At 47.1% G+C, this 17,745-nt stretch overlaps 2 protein-coding genes across 12 annotated transcripts in view; one reads left to right on the forward strand and one right to left on the reverse strand.

The window, feature by feature from the left end:
- Nucleotides 1-4,206, reverse strand: part of ZDHHC3 (zDHHC palmitoyltransferase 3) — a 47,844-nt gene extending 43,638 nt beyond the window's left edge. For 2 of the 11 annotated variants that reach the window (XM_039837508.1, XM_039837505.1), the window contains exons 1-3: nucleotides 3,961-4,206; nucleotides 2,465-2,679; nucleotides 1,605-1,696 (exon numbers count right to left, since the gene is read on the reverse strand). The gene's annotated coding sequence lies outside the window, so the exon portion shown is untranslated. Of the gene's footprint in view, nucleotides 1-1,604; nucleotides 1,697-2,464; nucleotides 2,680-3,960 lie in introns of those variants that run through there. The other 9 variants (XM_039837510.1, XM_039837503.1, XM_039837512.1 and 6 more) reach the window with 7 other exon arrangements.
- A 16-nt stretch (nucleotides 4,207-4,222) lies between these two features.
- EXOSC7 (exosome component 7) overlaps nucleotides 4,223-17,745 on the forward strand; it is a 29,402-nt gene continuing 15,879 nt past the window's right edge. The window contains exons 1-3 of the mRNA XM_039837515.1: nucleotides 4,223-4,335; nucleotides 11,952-12,053; nucleotides 12,341-12,435. Of these exons, the coding sequence (XP_039693449.1) occupies nucleotides 4,279-4,335; nucleotides 11,952-12,053; nucleotides 12,341-12,435 (254 nt within the window). The 5' untranslated portion in view covers nucleotides 4,223-4,278. The remainder of the gene's footprint in view (nucleotides 4,336-11,951; nucleotides 12,054-12,340; nucleotides 12,436-17,745) is intronic.

Consider the following 17,745-nt stretch of genomic DNA (forward strand, 5'->3'; position numbering starts at 1 on the left):
AGGAGACTGAAAAAAATGGAGTTTTCCTGGCCTTTCCTGGAAGAACGATGGAATCAGGTGGGACATACAACTGTAGCCTTCTCACAATCACAGTTCACAGCAACTTCAGAGCCAGGAATGACCTGGCCATTTGTCTCTGGAAATCTGCTTCCAAAGAGGTGGGCGAATGACTTAAAAATGCAAAAATAGGAAGCAACTAGAGGCAGCATAGAATTAGCCTCTTCCCCCGCCTCCCCAATAGGTCAATATCCAACATCACTCCTCCTCTATTTCTGCTTCAGATTCTGTTACTTCCTATGGCTATCAGGGTATGTGTGTGTGTGTGTGTTTAAATATTTCTAGATTTACTAATCAGGACTCATGATCTCGTTGGCTCATACATATCCTAACGAAAGACATAGGGAATGGCCTACCATCCTCTCAAAACAACACGTGAAGACCCTTCCCCTAAATGAAAATAAGCTTTACCCATGTATTCCTATCAATTTTATGTCATTGTAATCCCAAGTTATCATTTCTAGAACAGCCAGACAGACACAGACCTGCTGCCCAGACTATGACAGATTATTTACATTGACTACCGTTTAAGACGAGATACAAGCAGGACAAATTCAAAGTATTTAAAAGGAAACAGATCTACAGGGAAAACAGTAGTTCACTTTTACTTTTCTGGGGTGCTAGGCTAATTGTGAAAATAAACAGGAAAAGACCTCAAACTGGCTACCTCTGGGTGGGGAATAAAATGTTCGTTCCTCTGCTAGGCTTGTAAGAGCTCTCTGCGACTTCAGCACCAGACTCAGCACGGCACTGAAGCATTCCATCACCGGCTTCTACTATTTAATGATCCAAGGCTAGGTGGGACAGATCAACCCCGTCTCTGTAAGGTCCTTGTTGCCTCCGGGTGGCTAGCAGCAGCTCCTTACCTCCTGCCCTTGATGCCTGGCCTGCTCAATTAGCATCTTATTATAGACTGGCCTCTTGTCTAATTACCACCACAAGTGTCAATTGAACACTTTATTTTATTGTCTTGTTCATGTAGTAACGAGTTCAAGTGCCAAGGCTCCCCAGCTATAATAAATCCTAGACTCCTTTTAGGCAGGCGTGTGTTTCCAGTTTCTTATCTCTTCAGGCCCACAAGAACACAAGGGACTCATGGGCATGCAAACAAATACTTCTTGGTTGTTTAAAGAGCTTCTAGATGTCTATTCTGGGTACAAGGCACATGGTTGGACTCTAGGTCTCCATGCCTATCTCAACCCTCTGTACCAGATCCACCGGCCTTCCTGCTGTTGAGGGCTGTCCTCAGCACTTTTGAGTTAAGCTCTACTCAGACTGTATATAGCCTTTTCCTGTATCTAAAAGGGTTAGACATAGGAATTTCCCATTAGCACCATATTCTATGTTCCTCTAAAAAAAAGGATTGGAGTTTATGTTTGAACAGATTCCTTGCTTTTGGAATTAAAACGAACTGTAGCTTATAGGGCAGTTACCGGTTCCTTAACAAACACAGGGCTCTTTCACCAAAAACGCTCGTGAATAATATGGGGTCTGGGGGAAACTGCATAAGGGGATGGTTAGGTCTGCAGGTACTGGAGCTAGATTACCTGGTCTCAAATCCTGGCTCTGCCACTTATTAGTTATGTGACCTGTGACCTTCGTCAAGACAATTAACTTCTCTGCACCTTGGTTTCTTCATCTGTAAAATAGCTGGATAATAGCATTTTCCCCATAAAGCTATTGTGTGGACTGAATCAGTTCATCTCTGTAAAGTGCTTTAGAATAGTGCTTGGCACATAACAAACACTATGTAAGTCAGTGTTAAGTAAAATTAATAGAGTAGAGATTTAAAATAGACAGACCTACAAAACAGTATGCCCCCAAAGAATCTGACAGTGACGGAAAAACAAGATGGTTTAATAGAATAATGTGCCATCCTTGGCTTCTTGATTTTCTAACTAACATACATTCTTTGAATTGCTTCAATAAACCAAAAAAGAACTCTGAATTTATAGGTTTAAAAAATGTCTAATACAATATCACAACAAAGGGATAAAAATGTTCTGACTGCCTTGAAGTAGAATGATCAGTTAAAGCTTGTTTTAGCAGAGAATTTTAAATGAACATTCTACTGTTTATACCTCTCACACCTACTTGGCCTAACATGGCAGACATCATTCATAATATCATTTAGCAAATACTGCCAACCCTTCTCCAGCAACTGACTAACATCTTTAGTCAGTTGTCAGGGGAACAGTCCGGATAGATGTTCTATATTTTTAAAGACATACTGAAAGATTTTTATATAGGGATGAATCCATGGTATCCAAACTCAGATATTTCTTTGTCTTTTCTGATCTGTCCATCTGCTGCTACTGTTTAAGTCCTTAATCTTCTTAGATATACTAGCTACTAAAATTCCATGTCCAGAGTTTCTCCTGTCTGAGCAATCTCTAGCACAAAATACCATTTTTAATGTCAGCAGTCCCTTGGTATCTCATCAGAGTTCCTCACATGGAATCCAGGTGTCCAACCACACACAAAGGTGTTTGTGTGCCACAACAAGTGGGGTGCCTGTGCTTTCATGAGGGAGGAATCCTTCCGGCTTTACTTGCCCAGTTTCCCTGGAGGGCAAAGTCCAACCCTGCAAGACGTCTTCCCTGTAGGTGCACCTGTAGAGAACTATGCAGAGACATTAGAAACAACTATGTCTAGTCTACAAAGAAGTGATCATCTATTTGGGGAGCTTAGCAGTTTAGTGCTTAAGGATGTGGGCAAGTATTTCTTTTCTTTACCTTCCTCTGCCTCACCACCCTATCCCACATGCTCTCCCATGTGCTCTTTGGTGTCACTATCATAGCTCTCAACCACCACGCGCTGTGGTTATGTTGGCCCCAGAGCCTTACCCTTCTGCCTGGGGAGCTTCTCTGGGCAAAAGTGTTTTCCTTGCCTTAGGATTTCAAAGTTAGCCCAAAGCTCATCCACAGTAAGCTCCCAACAGTTATCTGCTGAAACTGTATTGAAGATACTATCTGCAAAACACCAAACATTCTTTGGATGATCAAGATATCAAGACTTACTTTCACTTTTGAGAACACGGAGGTGCCTCAAAAATGGGACATTTGAAAAGGTATCAGATGCCCTCTTTGCTTCAATCACTTTTGGTTAACTTTCCTCCGATTATCCACATGGTTCCTTTAAAATCTGTACCATATTCTGCCTACCCCGCCTTAATGAGCTCCTTCCGTGACTCTATATTCACCTTGCAGGTATCCTTCCTGGTTATCCAAGGCCCATACTCCTACTTGGCCATCACCTGGGGTCGGATTCCCCCCGCCCCCCAACTCCCACCCCAAGTGATCCCAGAGATCACTCCGTCAAGCCACCGCTGGGAAGCGCTGGGGACGCCTGGGTACTGCGCCCCTCGCCAGAGCCGGTTACCGAGATTCTCCTCGCTACTCTCTGGGATAATGCTCCGGCGACGACCCTCCAAAGTGGGATCCCAGGCAGTCCCGGGTCAGTGCTCCCATCAGCCCAGGCGGGGGCGTGGGAGGAGAGAGGGGGTGGGGAGGGGCCTCTGGCCTTGGGATTAGAGGACACTCACTCTTGGCCCCGACCCTTCCCACGGAGAACCGCCTGAAGAGGGCTTCATCGCCTCTTCTTTTCAATCATCCTAGCTAGGGACCAGGGAAATGCAGGACCGGGGAGAGGGGTGGTGGTGGGAGGGGTCCCCCGGAACAACCGCGAAGTCTGCTTCACACATACATACATACATACATACATGCACACACACACGCACACACGCACGCACACACACGCACACACGACCTGCTACTTCAACTCCAGCTCTGAGCAAACTGCGTGGCGCGCCTCTCTCACTATGAGTCTTCCAGCTCGGCCCCGACCCGCCTCTCGCCTCACCCCAGCTTTTCCAATCAACCCCAGTTCTCCCTCCCAACTGACCGTGAAGTCGGAGGCAGTTCCCCAGTCCCAGGCCCCTGTCGAGGCTCCCGCCGCAGCCGCCGTCGCCTCCCCCTGCAGTCCCCGAGCCGGGACCCGGCCTCGGGCTGCAACGATGGCTCCCCGCAACGAGGCGCCGCGGCTCCCTGGACTCCGCCAGACACGGGGCGGCGCGCAGGAGAAGCCCATCGAGCTCCCGGCAGCGGCGGCGGTGGCGGCTGCAGGAGCGGCCGCCGCTCAGGCTGATGACGCACGCGCGCGGGAGGGCGCGGTCGGCGCGGGCGCGACGCAGGCCGATGACGCAAGAGGCGGCTGGGTAGCATGGCGTCCGTGACTCTGAGCGAGGCGGAGAAGGTGTACATCGTGCACGGCATCCAGGTACCTGCGGCAGCGGCACCGGCGTCAGCCGCCGAGCTTCCCTGGTCCTGCGGCTCGCGGCCAACCCTCGGCTCCCTCGGGAGGAGCGGCGGGTCTGGGTTTATCTTGTGATGAAACAGCTCTGCGGCCGGCGTTTGCAGCCGGAGGCCGGCGACGCGGGCGTGTTTAGAACCCGGCGGCGAACGTCCTTTTAGGACTGTTTGCACACTTGCAACCTTTCGGGTCTACAAGGTTCCGAACCCGGGCACGAAGCGGCGGGCCCAGTCCCGGAGACCTTTTCTTGGTGAGGGAGCACTGCCCCAGGGCCATCTCTTCAGCCCTAGCGTTGTCGCTTTACTGTTGGGGTGGGCTTCTGGCCCGCTTTTTCTCACCTCGTGGTTGCAAGTCACAGGGAGAGAGAAGGCACCCTAGGTGAAAGCGCTTTGAAAATATAAATCGCCTTACGAATAAAAAAAAGATGTTTAGAAAGCGACTCCACAGCTGGTAGCGTAAATTTTTGCTGTTTCCCATTTTGCCTCTGGAGAACTGAGATCCCTAGAGGCAGCTGTAAGTATCCTAAGTTCTTCTGTACTCAGTCTTCAACCCCTGGTTTTGACCACTCCAGAACCTGAGCTGGAGAATGTTGGCCCTGATAATGAGCTATCGAGGAAGGCCAGGTGCGTCCTTCTTGTCTGTAATCTCCCAGGGTCAGAAAGTCTCCCCAAAGTTTCTCCAAAGCATAGCCAGAATCCTGTTCTTGTCCATATAGACCTAATCATTCTGTGTTTTACTTTTCACTCTTGGTTCAGTATGATTAGTTTCATGTCTTCTGGCGTTCCTTTGACATCAGCCTTTGATTCCTTTGTTATTTCAAAGATGAATATAAATAAAGGCAATAGAATATAAGGTATATATCAAAGGAGCACTATCGTTAGTGGAAGCCAAAGGAGCTGGCTAATATTGGGGGCTGTAATGTCCTGAAGCCTTCCCCAAGGAGATTGAATCACTTTCCTAAATCCATGTCAAGTGTCCCTTCTCTGTATCTTCAGGACTCAGTATTTCATTCATCAACCCAGAACTGAGCTAGACTCCAGGGTCAGGAAGTAGCCTGCCCGTATATAGCTCCCATGCGAGAAGGGAAAGACAGAAATTACATATCTATTTGTGTGTTTATATATGAAATTGTACCGAGTGCTTGAAGGCGGGAAAAATAAAATAACCTGCCTACTCTGGGAGGTCAAGGGAGGCTTCTCTAAGGAAATAGCGTTTGAACTGAGTTCTCAGTATGACCAAAAATTAAGTAGACTTGAGCCTTCCAGAAGGAAAGGATGGTGAGTCCACTTGTGCTACGGGTAATGGTGAAAGATCAGATTGCAGAGGTGGCCAGAAGCCTGATCCCAGGAGTCTTAGAGGCTCAGCTACTCCCTCATCATGGGTCTTGGAAGGTAATAATCTGTTGACTTGTTCATATGATACCTTAAGGCCCAGCCAGCGTCCAGCACTTTGTAGGTACTCAATAACATCAAATGAGTAAGGTAGGCCTTAAAGGAGAGATAGTTGGACAATGTTTTCTTTTTTTAAATTAAACCCCTTTCTTACCAGTACCTTGGACATATTAGAGCCACGCAGACTGACTAAATAAAACTTCGTATATTAACACTGGCCACAAATTTGCTGTATGTGGAGGAGCAAAACAGAATTTATACCATCTGAACAAAGATCAGAATGCGGGTGAATGAGCCTGCCATGGGCTCTCCACCGACTCAGTTCTAAAGTCACCTACACTTTTGTTTAGTTGGTCACTGGGTGCCAGCAGTGCACCTTAAGCAATGCCTGTCTGGAATCCTGTTCTTACCCCTAGCGACCTTATCATTTTGTGTTTTACTTTTCACTTTTGGTCCTGTTCGGTCAGTTTCAGCTTCTGGCATCCCTTCTCCTCAGCCTTTGATTCTGTCACTGTTTCAGGGATATTTCACTTTGGCTTGGTGGTGGTTAGAAGCAGTTGAAATTAACCTAATCATGTGTGTTGAGGATTCAGTTGCTAGTTACGTTAACTAACAAACTGACTCAAGCAGAAAAAATTATGCGTGACATGGCTACAAGTGTTTCTCCAGGAAGTCAAGGGCAGTTGGAGCTTTAGGCTCTCCCGTGCTCATCTCTGCTGCTTTTTATGCCTTTACTTAATTCTTGTCTTTTCAGATTGGCTTTCTGTTTCTCAGGCCATGTGGTAGAGAGACCGTAGTTACCTCTCAGGTCTTGGGGTTACAGTTCCCTTTTTTAAGAAACCAGCCCTTCTAATTTAATTCCAGACTCATGGTTGGACAGAATCATTACTTTCAAACATGGCCAATGGGGGATGAGGCACAGGGAGGGGGGGGCGGTGCGGGCGAGCGAGCGTGCGCACACGAGAGCGAGCAATTTGTGGACAGGAAGATGAACCATTTTAGGTTCTGGGAGAAAATGGAACTCAGTTTAGATCATTCAGGAGACTTTAATGATGGGACTCTTGATAACAGTATGTGTGGATTTCAGGGAACCAATAAGAGATGTTGAAGAGCCCAAAGACTAAGGACCACAGGGAGTCGCTCCCACCTCTAGGCCAAAGGGGCAAAGGGAGGAAATAGTGTTACCAGATGCCAGTGATAGCTAGAACCATGGGGGAAGAGCTGCCCAACGGGAGTTGTAGTCTTGGGTTGATGCAGGCACTGTCAGAAATGTGGCCCCAGATTAGGAGTGGGGAATGGGGGAACACTCTGTTCTCATTCTGGTACCTTCCATTGGCCAGACCCAACCAGAAGCCAGCAAAGGGAATCCAGGTAATACTGTTTGGAGGGAATAAACTTGGTGCACAGATTAGGGCAGGGAAGGATGGAGAATGGATCTGAGAGGAGTAGAACAGGGTAAGGGAAAAACTTGATGAATCAGTATTTTAATATGTGATTTGATCGGTTTCTGTTATGTCCCTTCTCAGGCTTTGAAGGTTGAGATGTTCCACTTTTGTCAGGTATATATCATAGGTTCCAACCAGGGCACGGCAGTTGAAGCATGCCTTTGGGGCCTCGTCAGAGCCATTTCATCGCATTTTTCTTGGCGGTTGAAGGGAGGTATAGCTCAGCTGATGGTTTCAGTTTCTTTCTTGTGGCTCTAGCTTTAATCGTAAGCATCGTTGGGGGAGCAGTGCAGAAGAGGAAGAACAGGGCCCGAGCCTGGTCTTCAGTTCTGACTGAGCAGGCAGTCCTCAGCTGCTCGGCCCGGCCACACAGAGCCGGAACCAGCCCCCAGGACTCTTGATTTTGAACCCTGTGCCCTTTTCGTCTGTGGACCCATGGCACAGAAAGGCTGATCTCAGGCACTTAGCACAGTGAATGGAGTCACATCCTATCAGAGGAATGCAGGGATGCTCAACAGGCTTGCAAAGTGAAACGAGGATCAGTATCTAGTTGTGCTCACTGCGTCTGGGCCTGGGCCTGCAAAGCTGGACCAGTCGTGGTCCCGTTCCTCAACGGGGTCGCTTTCTAGTGGGGGAGACATTGTAGTGTCAGTTCTCTGGCAAGCTCTGAGGTATTGGACAGGTCAAGACAAGATAGTGAGGGATTAACATCACTTCAGAGGACCTCTTGAATCTGAAACCCTCCCAGGTGTGTTGGATTAGTCGAGCCAACCTGTCAGCTTCTCTTAAGGACTGGGTTACCTGGGTGTGAGGAAAAGCAGCTCTGGGCTGAGTCATGTGTCCTTCCACTCTGTCATGAACGGGAGATTGAAACATGGTGCCTCAACATCCTCATCTGTAACCTCTCTCCAGGGTCTTTTTGAGGAATCTGTGAGCTAACACCTGCCCCCAGAAGCAGAAGGGAACTGATGACCAGGACACCAGTGTGCCACACTCTGCTGAGGGTTCCCCTTACATGATTTATGGCTTTCGGATTCTCCTATACCTCCGTAAGGTCAGGGTTATTCCTGCTTTCCAGAGGAAGAGGCAGGCTCAGAGCTGTTGAGGAATTTGCTCAAGGTCACCAAGCTGGTATATGATAGCAGAGATTTAAATATAGATTGGAGGCAACTCCACTACACCATGTCCAACTGTCAGGGTTGTTGTGATCACCAGGAGCCATCCAGCATCCAGAAGTCCTTTACCTGGAAAGGTGCTTGAGGCCCCTGTGCTGAGGACAGCCTCAGCTCCAAGGTGCTGTCCATCATTTGTTGACATCTATATTGATTTTATTAAATGGAGCTTTTACTTCAGGGCAGTCCCTGTTTTTAAGTGTTCACACATGGATGAATTCCCTTGCTCCTGAGTATTGCAGATGAATAAAAATTGTGGTAGAGTGTCCAGCCCTGAGCCGGGTTAAGCAGGTTTGGACAACATCCTGTCTTTGATGAAGAAAACTGGATTTTAAAAAAGCTGCCCTGGGTGCCATGATATATGGACTAGTTTGTTTGTTTCAGTTTGTTTTTCTCCTGTTCTTTTAAGTGCTTTTTCCTATGGAAAAAAAAATTAAACTTGAGGTATCCTTTGAAAAGAAAGTTTGTAGCTTTTTGTTTATCTCTTGTCACTTGAGCTTTTCCCACTGAGCCTTCCCCAGGGGGCAGAAAGTGATTTGAAAGGCTGGAAAGGCAAGATCTGATGAGGCCCAGTTTTTTGACACACCCTCCTTCCCCTTCCTGGAACAAGTAAGTGGGTTGTCATTACAAAGGGGTGTGACTAGATCTTTCCAGAGCGAGTGGTATCTTAAAGCAGTAGTTGGAAGCCTTGTAACCTTGTGGTCTCCCCGCTTTCAGAGCTGTTATCACCGTCATCAAAACCAGCTGGTGTAGCCAGCCAGCTCATCCTTTGGGGGAGGCCTGTGCTGACTCCTGTTGCACAGTGAAGAGACCCTTTAGAATGCAGGAGGCCGAGGGGAATTGTGGGGAAGAGCTCTGGCTTGGAATTCAAGTGCTACTTCCTGGCCGTGTGGCCTCGGGCCAGACATTCAGCATCTTTCAAGACATTAAAATGGATTAACCGCGTAGTGTTTCTAAAATATTATCTCATACAGTAAGTGGCTATTTTATTTTTTTGAATTTGTATAAGAGTGACTACTTTAATTGTAGATTGTAGAATTAAGGAAGCACCTTCGAGGCCTTCTATTTCAATCTCACAGCTGAAGAAACTAGTCTAGTGGGACTCGTCCTAGGCCAACAACTCGTCCTAGTCAATGTCAGGACCAGGCCTGGAGTCCATGACTGACACCACCCCTGGTGATTGCTCACGCTTATACCAGGCCTGCACCCCATGAAGGAGTCTTATAAATGATGTTTCTGGGCCAGGTTTTCACTTTCCTAGCAGGGCATGCCTGGGGGTTGGGCACACAAGAGTCAGATTGACCCAGAAAGCCTTCGTGTTCTATGGGTGGGGTTGTGAAGAGACATAGTTTTGGGATCCTCCAGTGAAGAAGGGTCACTTTATGGAGTTCTACCTGGAGGCTCGTTCTCCTAGACTTGAAATTCTGTTGCTTTTCAAGTCCATGTCTCTCCAGACTCAAGATAGGGACTGCCTCCAAGGAGAGAATGGTCTACAAGTGATGGGCTGCAAAGGGACTTCAACCAGACCTATGATGTTTGTTTATTTTTTTCTTTAACAAGAGTTGAGCGAGGAAAAGAGCTGAAACATACATGACAGATGGTAGTTGTTGGTACTGTGTGGTGGGAGCATGCAGTGTTTTGCTTTTCTATATTTTAATTTATCAAAATAAAATCAATCACATATGCAGTTAGCTAGGCAGTTTAAAGATAAGTTTCTGACAGTTACATACTTTAGGACAGTGGTTTTTTATATATGTTGTGAGGAGCATTAACCCCTTTGAGAATCTGATGATGCTAATGGTTCTTTTTCTGAAGAAGAAAAAAAACTTTTCAAAAAATGTTTACCAAGAATGAAGATCTCTTTGAGTTGACATGGAACGATTCCCTGTATATGTCTCATTAAATGTTAAAAAGAAGCAAAGTATAAAAAGTATCTGTAGTAGGCCGCTCTTCATATAAGAAGGAAATATAAAAAATACTCACGTATCTGCTCATTTGTGCACAGGAAATACAGAAAAGATGAACCAGAAACTAAAGAGATTGGATACCTGCCTGGTGTGGGTGGAAAGGGGGGAGGAAGAAGGGGGCATGAGAACAGGGGTGAGGTGACATTGCCATTTCTCTGAGCATACCTTTTCTGATAGCTTTGACTCCTAGAACCATGGCGATAGTCCACACACCCAAAAAGTGAGTAAGTAATTAAAAGTGACTGGGATACGGGGGATGCGAACCAGAACAGAAACCGTACAAGTGAATAATGGAGCCGTGAAGGTTGGGGGAAGACAACTGGAAGATAATATTTTGAGTGGGTAAGGTATGGCTAAAGACAGAAGAACTCTACAAAAGATACTGTACTCTGTTAGTAAATTTGTTTCTCATAGGCATATGGGTTAGCAATTCTGAAACTATGTGTGTGCTAAGATTTAACAAATACATTATAGATGCATTGTATCTACATTGTATTTGTTAAATACAATGTAGAGCCAGGTTTCTCCCTGTCTGAGAAAGAAGTTACAAATAAGACAAGGAGGAAGGTTAGAACCAACTACTAGTACAAACACATGGCTTCTTAGTAGATATGTAGATAGGGACAGAAATAAATGGATGTGTTGTGGGTTAGCATACGTACATTTATTTTCACATACGTAAAGAGATCCTTGAAAAAGGTGGGAGGCATGTTGAAAAAACATAGGAACCCACCCAGAGGAGTTCCCAGTGGCCAAATCTGGAACACTGTGCAACAAAGTAAACAATGGCAGTGTTGGATTACAAGGACAGCATAGAATAGATGAGTTACACTGATACAAGTAAAGAAGTAAGTGGGGTAAGGGACAAGCAGTGCCTAGACCACTCTGAAACCCATCTTTGGCATTGAGGTCGGCAAACTTTTCCTGTGAGGGCTAGAGGGTGAAGATTGGTAGGTCATACGGTCTCTATCACAGTTACTCAATCCTGCCATTGCACGAAAGCAACCATTAACTACTTAAGGGAATGGGCACAGCTGTGTTCCAGGAAAACGATTTACAAAAACATGTGGCCCTGCAGGCCTGGCTTTGTGGACCCTGTTCTGGAGATTGCCTGTTTTAGGAGATATTGGCTAGTTGCCTTTAGCTCTTCACAGAGTGGCTCTTGTTGGGTTTGGGGGCAGAAGGTCTACAGCTGAGACAGTTGTGCCTGTGACTCTGACAGTGCACACTTTTGGTGTAATTTCAGAGTTGCAGATTTGGAAAGAGGCAGCTTATTTTCTCTTGTTCAGATTTTGTTTTGTATGCCTGCTCTGTCTAGTGGCATGTTGTATGGATTTTGCCTCCCAGGACAGACCTGGGATGGAAACCTAGCTGCATTGTCACTAGCTGTGGGACCTTGGACATGTCACTTAACTTCTCTGAGTCTCCATTTCCTCATATGTAAAATGGTAATATTGTGACATCCAGAAATTCAAATGATTCACTAACTAAGAGAAAAAGAGATGTTGTACTGTATATTTCTCTAGGGAAATAAAAAGGAGTGACTTGGCTTCGGAGTCTGTTGTTGGTTTGGGATCACGGCCTCAGGGTTGTGCTTGTTGCGCTTAGGAAGACCTCCGCGTGGATGGCCGTGGCTGTGAGGACTACCGATGTGTCGAAGTGGAAACCGACGTGGTGTCCAACACCAGCGGATCTGCCAGGGTCAAGCTGGTGAGTACCGTGGCCACAGTCCGTGCCAAGCAGAGGAATGGGTATGCCTTAGGGAACCAACTGCAGGCTTTTGGAGCACAAATTGTTCTGGGGGAAATCACGGATCCAAGCCAAACTCTGGGAGAGGGTCTGTCTAGATCTAAGGACCCCTCGTCTTCTCCAGGGCAACTTCCCAAGTCCCAGCACTGTTCTTAAGAGAGGCCCCGGGTGTCTGTGCGGAGAGGAGGGAGGTGGTTGGTGCCTGGCTGCCTGCCCTGAACTGGGACTCTTTTTGCATGTGTCTGCAGGGTCACACGGACATTTTGGTGGGAGTGAAAGCAGAAATGGGGGCGCCGAGGCTGGACAAGCCAAACGAAGGTTATTTGGAGTTCTTTGTCGACTGGTCAGTACTAAGCAGATGTTTTTAAAGAAAACAATTTAAAAGATGAAGATTCAGAGAATGATCCTCTGGTTTCCTGTTGAGCCCACTTTTATTTTGTATTTAATTGTCTTTCATCCAGCCAGCAGGTATTTACTGAGTTCCTCCTACGTCCAGGCCCTGGGATATGTGGAAAGAGGTGTTGGGTCAAGTTCTGCCCTTGTCCTAAACACCTGGCCCTCTCTGGGCCTCGTTTTCCCTGTCTGAAAAAGGAAGGCGTCTGCCAGGCAACCCAGCACGTGGTCATTATAAGAGTCGAATGGGATTATGGGCGTTATGGTGCTTTGAAAAATACCAAACATAGATGATAAGGATCATTAGGTCTGAAATGCCCTGTTTCCCTTTCTGCTCTGTCTTTGCAGTAAACTTCTCATGACTTGCTTGGCAGAGCGAGGACCTGGGTCAGCCAAGAAGCCTGACAGGCTCAGGGAGTGGCAGCTAGGCAGGCAGCGTGGGTGCTGGGAAGAACAAAGACTCAGCAGTCTCTGCAGCCAGCCAGCTTTTTGCTGGCTTTCTTCTCTGGCCAGCTGTGTGACCTCAGGGTAGTTAGTCTCTCTGCCTAAATTTTTTTTATCTAAAAAAATGGAGATAATAATACTGTCATGATGGTGAAGAAATGAAATGATGGAGATAGAGCACCTAGCACGGTGATCGGCTCCCATTGGGCTTTCAATAAATGTTCCTTCTCTCCTTGTCACCTCCCTCTTCTAGGAGTTGGGACTTTTTATTGGGTTGCTGGCCCAGTCTCATCTTCGATCTAGAACTTCACTTCTAGCTAGGTGGTGACAGCAGGCCATTTGACGTGGGTAAGGATCTCTTTTGGCTCATGCTAGATGCAGGTCTGTAATATTGGCACTGTATTGGGGTCCCCAAGACCACCCCACATTCAGAGATCTGCCAGGAGGACTCAGGGGACTAAGCGTTTAGTTGTGCTCATGCTAGGATTTGTTACAGCAAAAAAGATGCAGCACGTGTGTGTGCGATGATTCTGCCCAAGAAAACCCATCAAAGACTCAGCGCCCACGATATTGGGGCGCTGGTCATGTGAGCACCCTCTGCTCAACACATGCCAGACTCCCAGAATGGAAGTCGGCGTGCAGCATAAACCATGGTTTTGCTGAAACAGTCTAGGCACAACGGATACAGTTTACTGCTGACTGGGCGCAGCCTGAGAGCCAATTCCCACATGCCAGCTGAGGGCCATCCGTACAGGCAGGCCCTTGTGCAGGCGGCAGCCTTGGACCTGCTACGTCAGCCCTTTTCTGCATCCATCTGTATAGCAAGTTACAGTCTCCCAGTCTTCACTTCCTAACTGTGTTTGTGAGAGGTGAGTTCAGAGAGGCTGAGTGATTTTCCTGGTGTCACATAGCAAGGTCTATCCGACTCAGTCTTTTTCTACTTCCTGCAGCCTATGGAGGCCAGCTTTGGGGGGATGGTGTGCTTAGAGGTCCCAGAACATATCTGCATTCATCTTTCTGGCCAGTTTTCCTTCTAGCCCATTCCTGCTCCCTGCCCTCCCTGCAGAACTGTCTCCTCTCCTGGTTCTACTCAGCTGCTCTCACCGGTCTGACTTGTGCAGTGGAATTGGCCCATTCTCTACGTTACTGTGCGTGATGGGGACCTTGTTCAGGCTTCCAGCTTACCTCTTCCTTTGCTCTTGAGGAAGAAAAATGCCTCTTCTGGCCTCGATCTGCCTGATTCAGTGCAGTGAACAGTCACTGAGGAGCAGACCCATGTGTGGGAAACTAATTTGCTTTCCTTTTCTTCCTCTTCATTATCTTCTACCTCTTCATCTTAGACAGACCAAAGACGGCCACCCAGACACACCAAAGAGAGGGTGTTGCACTCAGATGCCTGGCACAGGAGACACATTTTATCGTGGCTCTGTGTCTGAATGTGACTCCAGGTTTGCTTCCTGCTCTTGTTCCTTTCTAGTCCCAGCTTTAAAAGGAGGGTGGCTCTAGAGTGAGAGAACCCTTTGAGCTGCCTCTTCCCACGTCCTGGTTTCTAGGAGTGAGCCTCTCTGTCCCGCCAAGAGTGGCTATCTGCGGGCCTCTTTCCCTTTTTGTAAGTCTCAGGAGAACCCCAGCAGGCCTAGAAGCCCCAGTGCCCAGAGAGTGTGATCAGCCCAGCAGGTAGAACTATGGTGAGAGATTCACAAAACCCCGCTTTCCTACAGAGAAGGGAGGATTACCAAGCACCACTGGCTGCCATCTTCCTCAGAACCTTATTCGAGTCTGCAGGGAGCAACTCTAAATTCCCTAAACAGACAAACCCCTTTATTTCGATCCAGCGAATGGGAGTGGTTTCTGGGCTCCTTGGCCGTGCCCAACAGTAAGGGAGCTGCCCTCCTCTTCTCTAGGCCCCAGGTGTGGGGCCTCTGCTGGAGAGCTCGAGGCACTTGCCCATCCGCAGAATGACACAGGGTTCTCACCGAGCAGTGAGGGGTGAAGGGGCCCCCTCCTGCTAGTCTGAGCCCAGCTTGACGTAACTTCTTACAAGCCACTTCCAGGTTTCTTTAAATTAAATCATTTAAATAATTAAATAGTTGTTTAAATTAAATAATTTAAATAATTGTTTAAATTTTAAAAATTAAAAGAATTTTTAATTTGAATTTTAACAAGTAAATTCGTTTTCCAAGACCTCTGTACTTTCTGGTAACTCGTTCTACTTCGGTTTGTCTGCGTGGAGTAACATGGATCCTGAGGTGGACGCTGCCTCCCACCCTGTGGCACTGACCCTGACCCTGACCCCCTCACTGGTGGAGGTCCCTGAGCTCTGCTCCAGAGATGGCTGGCAGCACTTTTACTAAACTGGGAGCAAACTCGGACCTTCTGGCTTCTGTCTCCTGTCTTTAGTTTGTTAGTTGTTGCCCGAGAATAGGCCATTTTAAATAGGAACTTTGAAACCTTGGGAAAGGTTCCATCTAAAGCCCAGAGGGAGGTTGAGAATGGAATGAGCTGGTGTGCCGCTCTGGGTTACCACTAGGTGGCGGCCCATCACATCGCCTCTCAGCTCTCTAACCAGCCTGTGGATGGGGACAATTTTTAACTAGGGGCAGTATGCCCAACATTTGTCACTTCCCTTTGGGACCTTAACTCTTTTTCAATGTGATCATTTGTGTTTTTCACTAATTTTAACTGGAAGCTTTGAGCCCTGTATTTTGGTGCATGGAGCCACTTGATCTGTTCCTTACTTGCTGCTTAGTGCTGCATGAAGGGGGCACTGCTCTTGGCTGAAGAGGCAAAACAGAGAGGCAGCCTGCAGAAGCTGTTTGAGGCTAGCTGTACCCTGAAAGTCTCCAGAGTCGATGAAATAATCCTCCGAAAAATGTCAAACAAGGGCTTAGATGGCAAGCTCAGAATGTGCTAGTGTCCCCATACCCATTTACGGATACACTTCTGCAGCCTCAGACACGAATACACGTGCACACAGGTAGGAATTGTGACCTGCCTGGGGCTGGGTGACTCCCGGAGGGGTAAGGCCCCCAGCCAGATACCCAGTGAATCACCCTTTCTTCCCGGCCCAGCCTGGCTGGAAGACTCCATGGCCTTGCAGGCTAGACAGAAACTACAGTGGGCCTAGTGTCTGAAGTCCCACTGCAGGTAGATGTGGCCTTGATCTCAGCGTACCCAGTGAAACCAGAGAGATGTGCTAAGCAGGAGGAGCCAAGTGGAGGCATGAGTCAACAGGGGTGGAGACTTGGGAGGGGCAGTGTTCCCAGGATTTTTATTAGTTTATCCAGCTCAGTAAGTGATTTCTCAACAGCCCTGGAGGAGGGGCTAGGTCATACTTTATGAAGGAGCTAAATTGGTTTAGGTAACGGTATAAACAAAAAGCATTTGGTTTTATGCTAAAAACTAAGTGTAGGCTCCCCCTACCGAAAGAATATATTGTGATGCCTTTGAGCAGAGGGCTAGGATTACCAGCCTGTGTGTCTCTCTCCTTTTAAATTTTGTACCTAATAGAGAAGCTTCTTACTCAGGGCTCCCTTGGTCTGCATTCCTTGACTCTAACATTTGTGATCTAGTAGTAAGTCCCAAGACCAGAACACCCATTCATTACTTTGAGGCATAAGGCAGGCCCCAGGAAAGCTAACCTGGCTGATGCTAGGCTGCAAGCCACGCATGCTAAACCACACATCCAGGGAGGGTGCAGCAAAGCCTGGCAGATGCACCTGAGTTAGAATCTTCCTGTGACTCAGTTCTGTTGTCTCTAAGTTGGGGCTGGTAATAGCGCCTTCCCCAGAGGGTGTGAGAGTTAACGAGTTAATGCATCTGAAGTGCTCAGAGTGGTGTCTTGTGCGTGGTAAACATTCCCACAAGTTGTTAAAGTTTCTCCTGGTACAATGAGAGACTAGGACCATCTGAGGTCTCACAGTGCTATCCTGCAGGCCACACCCCACCTGTGAGATTTTTGTTTCACTAATGATATTTTTTTAAAAGGTGAATTAAAATGCCTTGAGACGGGGCTGGGAAGTTTTCCACAGTCTCCATCACTCCCTGTTAATTACACATGGTTCTTTGTTCAGATACACTAGTTCCCTGGGTGGCCCCCGCAGGCATGTGTTTTTTGTCCTCTGGAGATGCCCTCTAAGGCCCTTTCCGGGTCTGCATTTCTGCCCAACTCTATCAGAAAGGGTCCTTGTGCTGTGAGCACCCCTAGTGATGAGGGGGGACCCTTATTTTCCTTCTGCAGCCCTTCTCTTTGTCCTTTGGCAGAATACCGGGGCTCTGGCTTTTTTTCCATTTTATTTTTTAATTTTTCAATTAGAATCGACATTTAATACTATTTTATATTAGATTCAGGTGTATAGCATAGTGATTAGACATTTATATAATTTACAAAGTGATCCCTCTGGTTAGTCTAGTACCCACTTGGTCCTATACATAGTTATAATATTATTGACTACGGCTCTGGCTTTTCTCATGTTACCCAAAGCACTGCACCCTGTCCCACACCCTGAACAATTTCCTTCTTTCCAGCCTCCTCCCCAGAGTCACTCCATGGCCAGAGTCACACCATCCAGACATCGGAGCTTTCTGTGGTCTCGTCTGCCTCTAAACCTCCTTCTCTGCCTGGCTACCAGCTGTGCCAAAAGAATGGCATGCTTAATTAATAAAGAAAAAGAAATTTTTTTAAATGAGAAAATTTTCTAGTTTTAATTAACCCAGTATCAAAAAACCAGTGGGATGTGGTTTTGTAGGCAGATTAATTTAGCCAGTAGGACCCGGGAAGTTCTGTAAACCATCCTTTAGGGCTGTGGAAGAGTTA

Source organism: Pteropus medius, unplaced genomic scaffold (genome assembly GCF_902729225.1).
Source record: "Pteropus medius unplaced genomic scaffold, Ma_sr-lr_union100, whole genome shotgun sequence".
NCBI classification, from domain to species: domain Eukaryota; kingdom Metazoa; phylum Chordata; class Mammalia; order Chiroptera; family Pteropodidae; genus Pteropus; species Pteropus medius.